Source organism: Hesperophylax consimilis, unplaced genomic scaffold (assembly GCF_061612785.1).
Source record: "Hesperophylax consimilis isolate HC1 unplaced genomic scaffold, BYU_Hcon_1.0 scaffold_32, whole genome shotgun sequence".
In the NCBI taxonomy this organism is placed as follows: domain Eukaryota; kingdom Metazoa; phylum Arthropoda; class Insecta; order Trichoptera; family Limnephilidae; genus Hesperophylax; species Hesperophylax consimilis.
The window spans coordinates 2,801,492-2,816,471 of NW_028301262.1; the positions used below are offsets into that span (position 1 = coordinate 2,801,492).

General features: G+C 33.3%; 1 protein-coding gene across 1 annotated transcript; it reads right to left on the minus strand.

Moving 5' to 3' along the window:
* Positions 1-8,988: 8,988 nt before the first annotated feature.
* Positions 8,989-14,233, minus strand: LOC149409298 (uncharacterized). The gene is made up of 6 exons (XM_089649999.1): positions 14,218-14,233; positions 12,906-13,148; positions 11,473-12,102; positions 10,976-11,287; positions 9,865-10,379; positions 8,989-9,234 (listed from the first exon to the last, which is right to left on the minus strand). The coding sequence occupies exons 1-6, from the start codon at positions 14,231-14,233 to the stop codon at positions 8,989-8,991; spliced, it is 1,962 nt and encodes a 653-aa protein (XP_089506125.1).
* Positions 14,234-14,980: the final 747 nt, after the last annotated feature.

Here is a 14,980-nt window from a genome sequence, read left to right on the forward strand (position 1 = left end):
CCGTGTATAACTATAAAGTTAGCGGACTTAGCGGTAAGTACCAGATTTTATTTTTCTAGATGATGAATTAATAACTTCGGAAGTGGACACATTTTTAATATTTGTAACAAATTCTTCAGAATCAATTAAAATGAAGGCTAAAAGTGTGGATAGATTTTCTTACTAAGATTACGAAAACGTTAGTAATTTTTTTGAGAAATGCATAGTATTATTTTTAATGATGGATTTTGAATGATTTACATGAAAATGTTCCGTCTCCGATTATGTTCCCTTAATTTTGTAAAATTCCACACTGATTATTTTTTTTATACGGCAACACTTTGATATCCGGTGAATTTTTTAATTTGACGTTTAACGTTCACTAGATTTATTGTTTCTTCTCTGCGAGCTTAACCACTTAACCTTTGATTTGACTTTTTGCATGAGTAGGTGGTTTGGTATATTTATGCTTTTTGCTAAAGATGGCGGTGTTTTGACAGATGTTATGAACAGAACTCCGTACAATTTCATGCCATTTTTGTGACATTCGTGTGGAAAACGTTCTTTTTTAAATTACTTTCGGCTAGTTAATTACCGTTTTTTTGCACATATAAAATTATGTCCCGTCTTTCCGGTTTATAAAAAATGGTCTGATTTTTCGAGTTGAAATTTTAAAAAAATCACCAGGGTTTCAAAAATACGATTAAAAAAAAATACGGAACGTCTTAGAATATTTGCCTAAACCGGATTTTTTTTTAAATGTGATGCATGTGGCCTATTATCGGTCCAATCCTTTCTAATCCTAATGTTTGTGTTTTTAACATTTACGTATTTGAAATTTTGAATACGAAGCCGGTTGCAAAAGCAAAAGACAATCTTAATGTTTTTTTATTTATTTATTTATTTATGAGATACAAATAATTACATATAAATTAAGGAAGCTTTGGCTGTCCAACTAGGAAATTTTCCCGTTTTAGGACAGCCAAATTGCCTGGTTTAGTTAACATTAGTTAACTAAACAATATAATTGTATAAATTGCCTGGTTTAGTTAACATTAGTTAACTAAACCATATAATTGTATAAACATTATCAATCACAAAAATTATCAATCGCATTGTATCAATCAGATGCATGGTAGGAATTTTTTTATTTAACTGCCAATAACAATGAATAAATGTGAGTACAGAACATTTTTGTTTATCTGTTGGTCATCATAATTTCGCTTTCGACTCTTCCTAAGTCTAGAAGCCAATAATTAACTAATTTACGCAGAATGTTTATGCTTTTCGATTTCCATAAATCGGGTAAGAGGTTGAATAATTTTGGACCAAGGTAATAGAATTGTCTTTGGGCAAAGGATGTCATAGTAGTAGGTGGAACAACTGGATTCCTCCTTGAATGACTAGTGTCGTGATAATGATCAATGGAAGGGTAGTGGTGACGTTGTTTTTGAGTGTGTAATATAATTTTTTTTTATGTATAGTTGCCTTACATCAAGAACTCGTATCTCTTCGAATAATACATCACTGGGGTACCTAAATGGTTTTTTTAGGATGACCCTTAGTAGTGATTTCTGTGCTTTTGCTAAGGGATCCAGTATTGTTTTGGTACATCCGCCCCATCCCAAAGATGCATATTCAAGTAATGAATTACACAGAGCATAATATAAACATTTCAGATCTTTTATGCAGAGAATATTTCTAATGCCCAGGAAAATATGAGTTAGTTTTCTGACTTTAGTGGAAATTGAGTCTATATGTAGGTCCCATCTCAGAAATTTGTCTATCATAATTCCTAGATATTTTATACTATCTACGCATTCTAGGGTGTTACAATTACAAGTAGTTGGGTTATTGCAGTGGTGTATAATAAGGTTTGTGTTTCTTTCGGTTGTCCCGCTTGAGTTGCACTGAAGCGGATGAATTTTGTTTTCTCCGTGTTGAGTGTGAGTAGATTATTATCTAGCCATTGTTTAACACTGTTTATACCAGATTCTGCTTTACTGTGAACTTCATTCCAGTTTTTACCTTCAAATAACAAGACCGTATCGTCTGCAAAGGTAATAATGTGGTCGGCAAGGGAACTGTTGCATAGCTCATTAATATATATATTAAACAAAATTGGCCCTAGAGTACTTCCCTGAAGTACACCAAATTTAATATATTTGCTGAATCGCTTAGAGTATCATTAATGTTCACTCTTTGGCTTCTGTTTTCTAAATAACTAACCATCCACTTTAATAGTTGACCCTGTATTCCAACGCACTGTAGTTTTTTCAACAGAATTTTATGTGATATAGTGTCGAACGCTTTGGCTAGATCCAGGAATAGTGCAGTGCATTTAATTCCTCCATCGATATTATTAGAGATGATTTTTGTCAGGTTAGCGATAGCATTTTCTGTGCTTAAACCTGGTCGGAAGCCGTATTGTCTATTAGAGAGAATGTTATTATCTTCCAGATATGTGCTAAGGCGATTTTTTACAATTTTTTCAATAATTTTCGAGACCGAATTTAGCAAAGAAACTGGCCGGTAATTATGTACATGCGATTTGTCACCATTTTTGTGAAGCAATATAACTACTGAATGTTTTAAATGATTGGGACATATTCCTGATTTAAAGCTTAGATTCGAAATGAACGCGATCGGTATTGCGATTGAGGATTTAATAAGTTTTAACAGATTTGATGAGACTTTATCAGGACCACAAGCATTTGATGACTTAAGATCGTCAATTATTTTCATGACTTCGTTTGTCGTTGTTTGTATATTGTCTATTTTTTGACCGAAATTAGAGTAAGTAAACTTAGCGAGATCAATTTCAGTAGTATTAAGTTTATCTAGAATTTTTTTCGCAAGAGTGACTCCCACTGAAGTAAAATAATTATTGATAAAATTTGCCATAATTTTTGGGTCTGAACAGTTTATATTATTAATGTACAACGATTTAATTTCGGAAGATTTATTAATTTTTGTTTTAGATATATTACGAAAAGCTTCCCACAGACGTTTTGGCGTACAGTTATTTTCGTAAATATTTTTTTTATAATAATTTTCTTTAGTCGATTTAATTAAATGTTTACATAAATTCCTATACTTTTTATAATGAGCTTGTAATAAAATATTTTCAGGACATCTTTTCGCCTTTTCGTGTAATTGATTCCTTCTGTGAATAGATTTGACAAGGCCAGGGGAGATCCAAGGTGTGAGTTTAACTTGATTATTTGTTATGTGTATGTGACTAGTGTGTTTAGATATATATGAATGTAATTTTGTGATAAATTCATTCATTGCTGAGTCAGTATCAATTTGGGCTAGAACGTTTTGCCAGTTTTCTGAACGCAAGTCTTCGAGTAAGTTATTGTAATTTGTTCGAGGGACATATTTAATTTTAGCATCAGTGGGAGGTTTGTTTTTAAGACAGAGAGCTGTGGTGTAGTGGTCTGAAATTGTAGTGTGAAAAACAAATGAGTCGATTGGGTTAACATTTTTAACATTGATATGGTCTAGGCAAGATTTACTCATGCCCTGTTCTCGAGTAGGGCTGTTAATTGTCTGATTGAATCCATTTTCAGTAAGCAGGCATAAATAATCGTTATATTGACGGTGGTATTCGGGAATAGTATTAATATTGAGATCGCCTATGATGATTTGACGTTCTATTTTTTTTGAACTATTAATGATTGCTTGAAGTGAGCTCAAAAAAGTGTCGATGTTTTGGAAAGCGGGTGATCTGTAGATTGCAAAGATACATAAGTTGTTGTTCAAAACAATTTTCAGACAGTTTGCTTGAGATAATAAAATTTCATCTACTTGTGCTTGTATTCCGTCTCTGATGTAAACAACGATCCCACTAGATTTATTTAAACTTATGTTAGTGTGGTATTCAGAGTAATTGTGTATAATTTTGGAGGTGTATTCTTTATTTATCCAACATTCCGACAAAATTATAACATCGAATGAGTTATTAAATTGATCAAGAAATAATAAAAAATCATCGATTTTTGAAATGCTTCTGATATTCTGATGTATGATTTTTAGACTATATGAGCCCCAATTGTATTTGTTTAGATTATTTAGATCATAAATAACATTTGTGTTATAATTTATATCGGAATCATTATAATTATCATATGGTAAACGAAACATAGTTAGTATATTTTAAATAAGTGTAGTATTGCGTAACATAGTTATAATATTTTAGATTAATGCGGTGCTGTGATAAACTTTCGCATGATATAAGTTTTAATACAATTTCTAATTTAGTTTTATTGACACCTAAAATTACTATGAATCTGGTGATAATACAAGTTCTTAGCAGGTAGTGGAAAGAAATAGACTTGGTGAAGCGGGAACAACGACTAAATATAATAGTAAACAAGCGAGACGAAATATACCTCGAGAGCGAAATTGGTACAATTTTATCACAGTGCTGATAATTTTGATTCATCGGAGATGAGAATAGCATTTGTTCCCGCCTCTTTTCTAATATATATGTTCCCTCCTTTAACCCACGCGAATCGAAACATACGTTCCTTGGCATATTGGCGTGTCTTAAACCAGAGCTGCTTTGATCGAAAGGTCAGTTGTTCGGAAACGTAGATAGGCGAGCGGGGACCGGCAATTCCAATGTTCAATGTGTTAAGTTTGTCTTCGATATTTTGTTGATTTTTATTGTAATTTTTCACATCCGCTAGCAGCTGATCTCTAGCTAGATTCGTCTTTAATTTGATAATTATTTCTCTCGGATGATTCTGTTTATTATTTTTTTTAGCTGACCGATAGATAGAGTCGATATCTTTAGTTTGAATCAAGGATTTTGTAGTCTGGCAGATGTTGAACATTACGTCTTGTAAATTCTCCCCGTTGATTTCAGGAATGCCTCTTATTTCGGCATTATTTGCTTTGAGGACACGCTCCTGAAATTCTTGACCATTCTCCAGGACCGTAATTCTGGCTTCCAAAACGGCGTTCTTCTTCGTGAGCTCATCATTCCGTTGCTCCATGTTACGAAATCTGGCAAGAAAATCCTCATACTGCGCACTTATGAATTGGATACTTTCTAGAATTTTATTATTTTGGTCCAAAATATCATTTTGTTTTTTTTTCCAAATTAGTCGTTTTATAAATGACTAACTCTTGCAGTTCTTCTAGATTAGTTGATGGTTGGTAGGTGGGCGTTGAAGCTTTGTTGGTCACTTTTTTTGATGGTTCCAAAGTTGCGGTATCACTGGTGGTCTCCGTTAAAATAGTAGCACTTGAGGCGGCTGAGCAAGTATCCTTTTGCACTGTTTGCACTTCTGTTGGGTTCGCCTTTCTTGAGTAAATCGACGGTATGTATTCTCATTTATGCCTCCACAGGCTAAATGATAGGTGCCTTTACACTTCGCACACACAAATATTGAATCGTTTGAAAGGACGGCTTCTGGACATACTCTGCAGTGCATCTTGAATAATATATTTACTTCCCGCCTTATAACGACACTACGATGATAACCGAATTAGGTATATTTTTTTAACTTTATAAATTATAAAATAAAAATAAAATCGCTTTTATTTTATTATTCTGGATTTGGTAAGATTCGATCCTAGGATCATCAAATGTCTGCACCAAATTCAGGTGACGTTTTAGACCACTGAACCAACTAAGGCTTGCGGCGAACTGTGGTTTTAACGGCTTATAATATAACCGAGCACCTGTAAATTAAATAATTTACTGTTCTTTTCAATATTATCAGTTCACTTTTGTAATATTATTATTTTTAAACACTATCACGGGCTCAATAATTATGAACACTTTGAAAATTAATTACTTATATATCACCAACAGATTGACTTTCAAATTAAACTGGGAGATGATATGACAAATTCACTGTAAAATGACGCTGATCTGTCACCTCACTTCAATATTTGTTCTTTTTTAATCACTTAATTGAAGAATATTTCTTCGTTAATTAGATGTGACACTATAATCATCTGTGGTAAACACGGATAAAACTTATACTTTGTTTTACAAGCGTTTTAAACTTTATATTTTAATTGTTTTGATCGGAGCGATTGATTTGCGTGTACGTTAGTTAGTAGGTAGGTAGGTTCTCGATGTATATGATATATATGATATACCTAGTGTTACCATATCCAACAATACCTACTTTTTACTTGTATATATTATTATCAAAATTAAATTATAACTTCTTGTAACTGTAACTGACTGGACCTAAGTCCTCCATCACAACACAAGCAAGCATTTTCGGCTTTCTGTGGTGGTGGTAGGAGTTATTGTTGGGTTATTCGTAACCCGGGAATGTTTGTCTTTCTTTAAAAAAAAAAAAAACTTGACCACGACTACGTGACCCCCCCCTGGCGCCAAAGCTGGATCCGCCCTTGACAAAAAGACCCTCCACACAGCATCCCCAAAGATGACATAGGCCCTGAGGGAAATTATTTTCTTCAGGGCCTCCTGTGTAGAGTTAATATTAAAAAATATATATATATATTTATTTGTTGTATTGTATTTATAATAACTATTTCTATTGTTCTCTTTTATGTATTTTATATATATATTTTTTTTTTCTATGTATATTCTGTATTCATATGTAAAACAATTGTTATTCTTTTGTAAAAGCCGCTATAATCGCCGCTATAATATAGGCTTTAATAAATAATAAATAGTAAATAAATAAATTTAATATAGATAAAGCTTTCGGAAAAATTTTTTCTAAATGATAGTCCTATCAAAATCCGCTGCGAGTTTAGAAGAACTAAGCACATTAGAAGAACTAAGCGCACAAAAAACAGACGCGAATATCGGTTTTATTTTATATTACCTATTTAGTGACGAATTTTTTTCTTTTCAATTGGGACTTAGATTTATTGGTCAGTGATCAAATAATTCCTAAAACTGTAAAATATGAATGTATAAGACTGTTATCATCATCATCATCATTACTTTTGGCTCTACAACCCCTGGTGGGTCTTGCTTGGCCTCCTCAAGAGTCTTCCTCCACTCATCTCGGTCCCGCGCCAGCTCTCTCCAGTTTCGAAGCTCCAAGGCAGACAAATCTTTGAGGACGTTGTCGCTCCATCTTAACCTTGGCCTTCCCAGGCTCCTTCTGCCTATCGGTCTTGAGCTCAGCAGGGACTTTGATTCTTGATGCTCGGTCATTCTCTCCACATGACCTAGCCACCGAAGTCTTCCCAGTGACATGAACTTTGTGACGTTTAGCTCCTTAAACAGAGTATAGAGCTGTTATAGTATAAGACTGTTATAGTAAATAAATAAAAAAAACGTTTGCCCAATTAACCCAAGTTCATTTCGAAGGCTCATAACTTCTTAAAGAAATCGAAAAACTAATTTGACTCTCTTCATAAACACTTTAAATATAATACATTTTCATAAAAAGATGTCCACCTCAATATCGTAATACACTGTATCCGGAAACTTATAGTACAATTGGGAAACTGATAAATCTACATCACATTTGCAGTCGGTTTTGTGAAATGACTTTTTATTAATGTGTAACGATCAATTGCTGGCAGAATGTACACATTAATTTTTTTCATGTCAATGGCAGAATCTATGAAGATATGGATTAACAATATGGGGAAATACTACTATAACCAATCTGAAACAAGTTCAAGTTGTACAAAACGCTATTATAAAATTACTAGTCGTCCCTAATATTATCAAACAAAGACATAATACACCGTTGCTGTTTCAGAGTGCCAAAATTTTAACTGTTAAGGCTATTCTAAGGCAAAAAATTATAATTCAGCATATATTTACCCCGCTGCATAAAGAGAAATTAGAACACAAATACAGTACTAGATTCACGCGCAATGAAGGGTTAATAGTTCCTGAATTTAATAATAAATACGGACAGAGAACGTTTGAATACAACATACCGAAGATATTTAATTTATTACCTGACACTATAAAGCAATGTAAGTCTATGAATAATGTAAAATATATGGTGAAAAATTGGCTATTGGAAAAAAAATATTTACTTTAATATGTACGAAAAAATGTTGAATCTGTAGATATATGATGTAAATTATAACTTCTCAAATGTATATGTAACTAAACTTTAAGCACCTGTTGACAAGCCAATTCAATTGGATTAGGAGGACTTTTTTGTTTATATGTATTAACTATTATTCAATAAAAAATAATATAATTAAAATAAATTAATATTAAAATTAAAATTAAAATTAAAGCTTTCTTTCTAGTAAATCCAGTCAGAAGTTTAAAAATCAATTTTTTGGGGGCTTATATCAACGGTTTGATGTATTTTATAATGTTTAATTATTGAAGACAATATTAGCGATTCCTAAACGAAAATCTGAAACAGAAAAATGAGAAAAAGATACGGTCACATCTAGGACTCGAACCAAGGACCCTTGCCTTGCCGGGGCACCGCTCTAACACTGAGCTAATGGGACCCTATCTCCTCCGGTCATATTTAACTGTATCATACTTCGAATAAGAACTATCAACATTGTCTTCATTTTTCTCACCGCACATTTGTATTGGCAACTATCTTTGTGTATGATCACTAGATTCAACCCGAACTAAATGCAATCTAGACAGGGTCTTTAGATAAATGTTAGCGATTCCTAAACGAAAATCTGAAAGATAAAAATCTAGTATAGTAGTATATTTGTAGTACGGAAGATACTTTCAGTGTTGTTCTGGTGAAAGAAAACAATTCAGAATCGAAACGTTGCTTGAATTGACTGAAATAGCTTTGGCTGTGTTTGGTGACCAGCTCGGAATAGCCAAGTACAGCCCCACCTTCATCTATTCCATCTCCTTTCCCTCCCATTTACCTTCCGCCTCGCAATATACCCCAATTTGGGATTCCATAGTCTCACTGGCTCCAGAAGGTTGGGAACAGATAAAAAGTAGAATAATTTTATTTTTTAAATATACCAAGGTTTATAAAAATACGTTATTTTTTTTTTAAATTTTTTTTTTAATACCTAACAAGTTTAGCATCTTTAATGGAATCATAAACTATTAAAATTTTCATCCACGTCGTACAACGTCTCATCTCCGTTGACAAAATCCTTTTGCAAATCCGTTGGAGGTAAAAAATACAACTTTGTAGGAAGCAAACAAATAATGCTCAAAGCGATAGTCATGTGCCAAATAGAGTGGACAATGTAATAATTAGAATTTGTCTGCAGAAGCGTGAAACAGAGCAATCCAGTAACTACCAAAATGAGTCCAGCAGGTAGAAAAAACAACCAATACTTCTTAACCACTCGGAACATTAGAACGTCAAAAGACGTAAATATGATAATAGCGGTCAAGACATTAGTACGTCTTTTCACGTAAGCGCGCGAGATTTTACAAAAATCGATTTATTTCCATCACTAGTATACGGATTGCCATGATTTAAAAAACAGAGTATCGATAATGAATAACGCTACGCGTCTGCATTCAAAAATATCTATGGAATCTTGAGGTGCATTATCTGAGTCGATTGAATCTGTCAGCTTGTTCGTTCGTAATTTATTGCGTTTTTAAATAATTTATTAAAAATATTTTAGTTTGGACGGTTAATATTTTGAGGTGACCAATAGTTTTTAATTATATTTCTTCAATATATAAAGTGTTATTTCTTTATGATACTCAGAAAAAAGTACATTTTTCACAGCTTTGAAATAATGGTCAGCGATTTTTACATATTTTTGACGTTTTCAGAAAATGTATATTTAGAAACGCAAATATTTACGTATAACAAAACAATGCGATAGTGAATTTCATAATCTTTCCAAAACATTTTTTAGAATGAAGCTACGTTTCCCAAGACGTGAGTTATGATGCTTTTAGCAAAAGTCGTGAATAACACAAAAATTTCCGCGTTTTGACAGTTCTCAAAGGAACACATAGCATACAAATGCCTTTGTCTGAGAGGCTGGAAATAAAGCTCGGGTATTTCTACAACGCAGTCCCCACGCAGTGAAAACAATTACTGAAGCAATGACGATGGGAATCAAAAACACAAGCATTGAGAATTTGTCTAACTCAGTTCCAAAAGCAATTATGACCGCGCCAAATATGTGTAAAACTGCCACGATGCGTTTGTCTAATGATGCCATTGCTACAAGAGTAACCCAAAAAGACAGGAGTCCACAAAAGAAGTCGCAGTACTGCAGGACTCCCATTCTGACGATGCAGAGGCCATAGGTGATGTTGTCACTCGCATCACATGCGTGGTAGAATGTGGAGAAAAACATAGTTGATAGGTAGACCAAGGCTTCTGCGTAGTAGGCTCTGCGGATGGCAAAGTAGACGGATGGTATGAAGAGGATGTTGCTGATGGTAAGGCAGAGAATTGCGGTGAGGGTTTCACTGGGAGGCGGCGCGTTGGTACCGTCTGAGCAATCTACGCCTGGAATTGAAAAAAAAAACCGTTAAATTAGTGATTATATGTCCGGAATAACACCATTTCACACCACCATCCTGGTCACCTCGAGTGGTTTGCTACGTTTGGTGACTGTCAGAGATGTTCGGAACCAAAGTGTGAGGTTTGTCTAGGTCTTGTGGCGGGCCGGATCGGTAGAGGACAGGAGGAAGCCGCTTTGACCAGCTAGCAAGGCAGTGGAAGGGATGGATTCATACGTCTCTCACACCTGGATATTGATTCTCAGTTTACTTTTCGCCCTCAGACCTCCACACAGCATTCCAAAGATGACATACGACTTAGGTGAAATTATTTTTCTCAATGCCTCCTGTGTAAAGTTAATGTGTAAAAAATACAGAGCTGTATGATGATATATCCTCTCTGCCTACCTCGGCGCAGAAACGGCGTGATGATTTATTGGTTAGTTGGCTTAGGCGATTTCCAAAAAGTCAGTCCATTTTACAAATATTCGGTGTTGTAAGATGAGGATGAAAGATAAATGTAATAATTGGAGATCATACAGTTATAACAACTGTATTTTGTATAATACTCGGCATTACCACTAAATAAAATGAAAAACTCACCGGAGTAGCCGCCAAAGCAGATGCATTGGGACAGCAGATATCCATTGAACACAAAGGAGTAGCACTCTCCGTATTTCCCGCAAGATCCTTGAATGCAGCTGGCCGAGAAAATGGACACATCTACAATGGCATTGCAGGAACCTTCTTCAAAGACTTTTACTAAACTATCTTCGGCATTTTTATTATTGACTTTGATCCCTTTATTTATTTGCAATCCAAATTCTGTCATATTGGCATTGATTCTAGCCTTTCTTTCATCAGTTAATCCACTGCTACAAAACAGTCCAAAAGACACGTACCACGCTCCTGAATCTGGATAAGGTATATGCACCAAATCTTCGAAGGTACTTGCGTTACCAGGACTCAATATTATTGTAGCATTCGATGAAATACCGTTGAAATCACAAGATCCAGTTTCTTGAGGAATCATTTTTTCCCCTGAGCAATGCACACGACAAATGTTCTTGAATCTTCCACATTAACGCTTTGGTTCATACTTAACTTCATTGTTAAAGTGCCCCCGATATCGACAACTGGATTAACAATTAATTTTAACGTTTCTAAAATTTCTGAATCAATTTGTAAATATGTTGGTTTGGCTGCATTAGAAGTTGACGGTAGATTGTAATCAATTGAAAAATAGCCTGTTTTCTTTTCTCTGACAAGTTCTGTTACCTTAATTTCCTCGATTTTATTAACTTTTAACACATTCTTACATAATTCCAATTGTTCCTCTTCTAGTCTAACATAGCCAGATTTGCTGTACGTTATAGATATATAATGCCATTCATAAGGAAAATGGTTGATGTTAAATTTAAAATCTAATACATCAGACAAATCTATAGTACAGTCAATTATGTTTTTGGCTTTGTCTTGACTCGGTAAGCTTTTTGCTTGAAATCTGAACACGGCCCAATTGCAATTTGTGCATTCGGAAACGATTATCAGTTGCAGTTCTTGGTTCATCTCTTGGTGGTCCAGAAAACACTTATACACGTCTCTGGTATCGTTATTGGCATTATTTCTGAGTGTGAATTTCATGGGTTGTCTGCAATCTATTGTAGAAGTGATAGCTTTCTTCGCTCGTATGTCTGTGTATAGAATGGTCCTGCATTGGATGGTGAGACCTGAAAATAATAAATATTTATCATTATTGGTCATATAAAATAAGAAAGATATAAATACTTCTTGTTCTTGTTAAAATCATCCTTTAATATATATTTAAAATCATAAAATGTTAACAATATAAGCCAATGATTAATATATAATATTAAATTTCATCTTCTATCTTCATATTATAATCTGTTTTTTTTTATTTAGATATTCTTCTGTTATTTATTTTTCATACTCATTCCATAGTACATAATAATATAATGTGTACCCAAATCGCCTTCAAATATCCAACACCTGCAGTGTTTTAAATAAAATTACAAATAAAAATGTACCCAACATCGATCCTTGTGGAAAGCCTAAGTTGTTTTCAATTGGCTCTGTTGATGAGTTATATACTACTGATAGTTTAAGATACAGATTTGAATGAACAAAGTCCATCTTTTTGATAATTCTATTGAATTTATTACACTGAAAAGAGAATGTCAGACATGGAAATTGACCGTTCCATTGGTACTTGATTATTGCTATTACGTTTAGGAAGGAGCACACAGCATCCCCAAAGATGACATAGGCCCTGATGGAATTTTTTTTCTTCAGGGCCTCCTGTGTGGAGTTAATATTACAAAAAAAGCCATTTCGAGGATAATGGTGGTCTCACACCAGGGCGATACTGGGAGTACTTTTCATTCTGCCACTCCCTTATAATATTGTTGTCAGTTTTGAATGAGAGTGGGATTTTACTGTAGAGTTTAGTACAATAGTATAGGCTTTTTAGAATAAATGTTTTATTTGTAGTTGTTTGCTGGATAATAAATACCTTGCTGTTCAATTGGGTCCAACTTCGGGTTTGTCCAACTCACGAAGGTTGCCCCGTACCACTCTCCGGGCTCGGGTGCGTCCAACCGTAGCTCCATCGTGTTGGTGTCCGAGCGCAGAAGCACCGCGTGCTGGGCGCGCCCGCCGAGCACGTGGGCCGGCGTGCTGCCGTTAGTAGGATGCACCGCGGGGAACGAGCGCGCTTTCAAGTGCACCTCCACGTCGCGCACCGGGCATTCTCCTGCTGCAAGTAAGTTACATCATTAATTATTAATTTATTTATGTTTATTGTTTATTGTTTAATGTTTATTGTTTATTGTTTATTGTTTATTGTTTATTGTTTATTGTTTATTGTTTATTGTTTATTGTTTATTGTTTATTGTTTATTGTTTATTGTTTATTGTTTATTGTTTATTGTTTATTGTTTATTGTTTATTGTTTATTGTTTATTTACATCGAATCTTTTTTTACGTTAGAATTTTTAACCTCACTAAGGCAAGCCTGTGTTGAGGTTAATAATTTTACAAAATAACTCAAAGATTATATATTGAGAACAATATAGCTACATAAACGTTTTTACGAATTGGGTAAATAAATATTAATCTAATTCCAACCAATTCATTACAGTATAATGTAGTAAACATGTAGGGTGACCATTATATTTACATATATTATATTGAAATATAATTGCAAAAAATATAATAAAACTATTATTTTAAAAAGGAGAGAAAAAATAAAGAAAAACATATTACATTATAAAAGGAAAAGGATGAAAAATATACGTTACAACATATAATGCCACAATTTAAAAGGACAAAGTTTAAAAAATTGGAAATCCTCGATAGCACAAATAATAAATGTAACATTCATTTAAAAGTACACAAGGAATTTGACAACTTAATGTGATCTGGAAGGCTTTTGAATAGAAGTTAAGCCTGGTACAAATAAGGTCTTTGCCCAAATGAGAATTTAGGGTGAATTGCAAAAATGTTAATTCTATGCCTCGATACAAAGGACTGTACCATCAAACCCATAGTTTCAACCACTTCCCCATTTATCAATAAAAATATCATTATTAGAATGAGAACTACACACTGTTCTATTCCTTTCCATCTTTTTAAAATAACGTGCTAGACCCTCCCATATTGTTCTTTCTTCGCTAAATAGCTATCCTCTCTTATATCAAGCCTTATTTAAAATTGTCTCCTCTCCATCTCAACATCATAATTATGCCCATTTAAATAAAAAATAATATATGTATAATTAAATATTCACCTACCCTTTCTCCAAATGGAAAATGTCCTATAATATACCTTCAACTTCGGACATTTCTCAACATTGTGATGGCATATGAATGATATTTTTTTGTTTTTTGTTTTTATGTTCTTTATTCAGTACAGTTTATACATTACAGTAAACGGGTAAATTTTTGGCCACCACACTAGGCACATGCCCGTGTTGTAGTGGTCATTTTTATGTTAAGTATAATAATACAAATTAAAAATAAGTTGAATGAAAACAGAATAATATAAAAATAAAATAAAATAATTTATACATCTAAAACAAGTATGAAGTATAAAGGAATTAAAAATAATGCAAAATATCTACATAAGTTTAAGATATATGAATATAAAAAATAGGTGTGGAAAACAGAAAAATTTAAAATAATATAAAAAGTATATCAAAGAGAATACATATTATTGAATTAAAAATAATACAAGGAGCATGTATCAAAAAAAAAAAATAAAGAAAAAATACAAGTGCATTTGTGTAATTAAAATAGAATTAAAAATGTAGTAAAAATACAAGTACATTAAGTACAAGTGTATTTCTAAAAAAAGAATACAAATACAATATAAAATCAAAGAAAGTACTATTTGGTAAGAAAGTAGGGATAAGCTATATCTTGATGAGCGATTTGCATGTGCGTGTTATGGTAACATAGGTGTATAGATATATATCGGCAATTTTTGTGTAAATCCACGTTTGAGCTACGGCTAAGGATATGTACTCAAATATGCACATACATATATATACATACACAGACATACATAAATGCATATATAAATACATTCA

Coding starts and splice junctions, on each gene's coding strand:
- LOC149409298 (XM_089649999.1), bottom strand. Junction 11,288..11,472: donor CACTTTAACAATGAAGTTAA/GTATGAACCAAA, acceptor TACCTTATCCAG/ATTCAGGAGCGTGGTACGTG. Junction 10,380..10,975: donor CTGCTTTGGCGGCTACTCCG/GTGAGTTTTTCA, acceptor TTTCAATTCCAG/GCGTAGATTGCTCAGACGGT.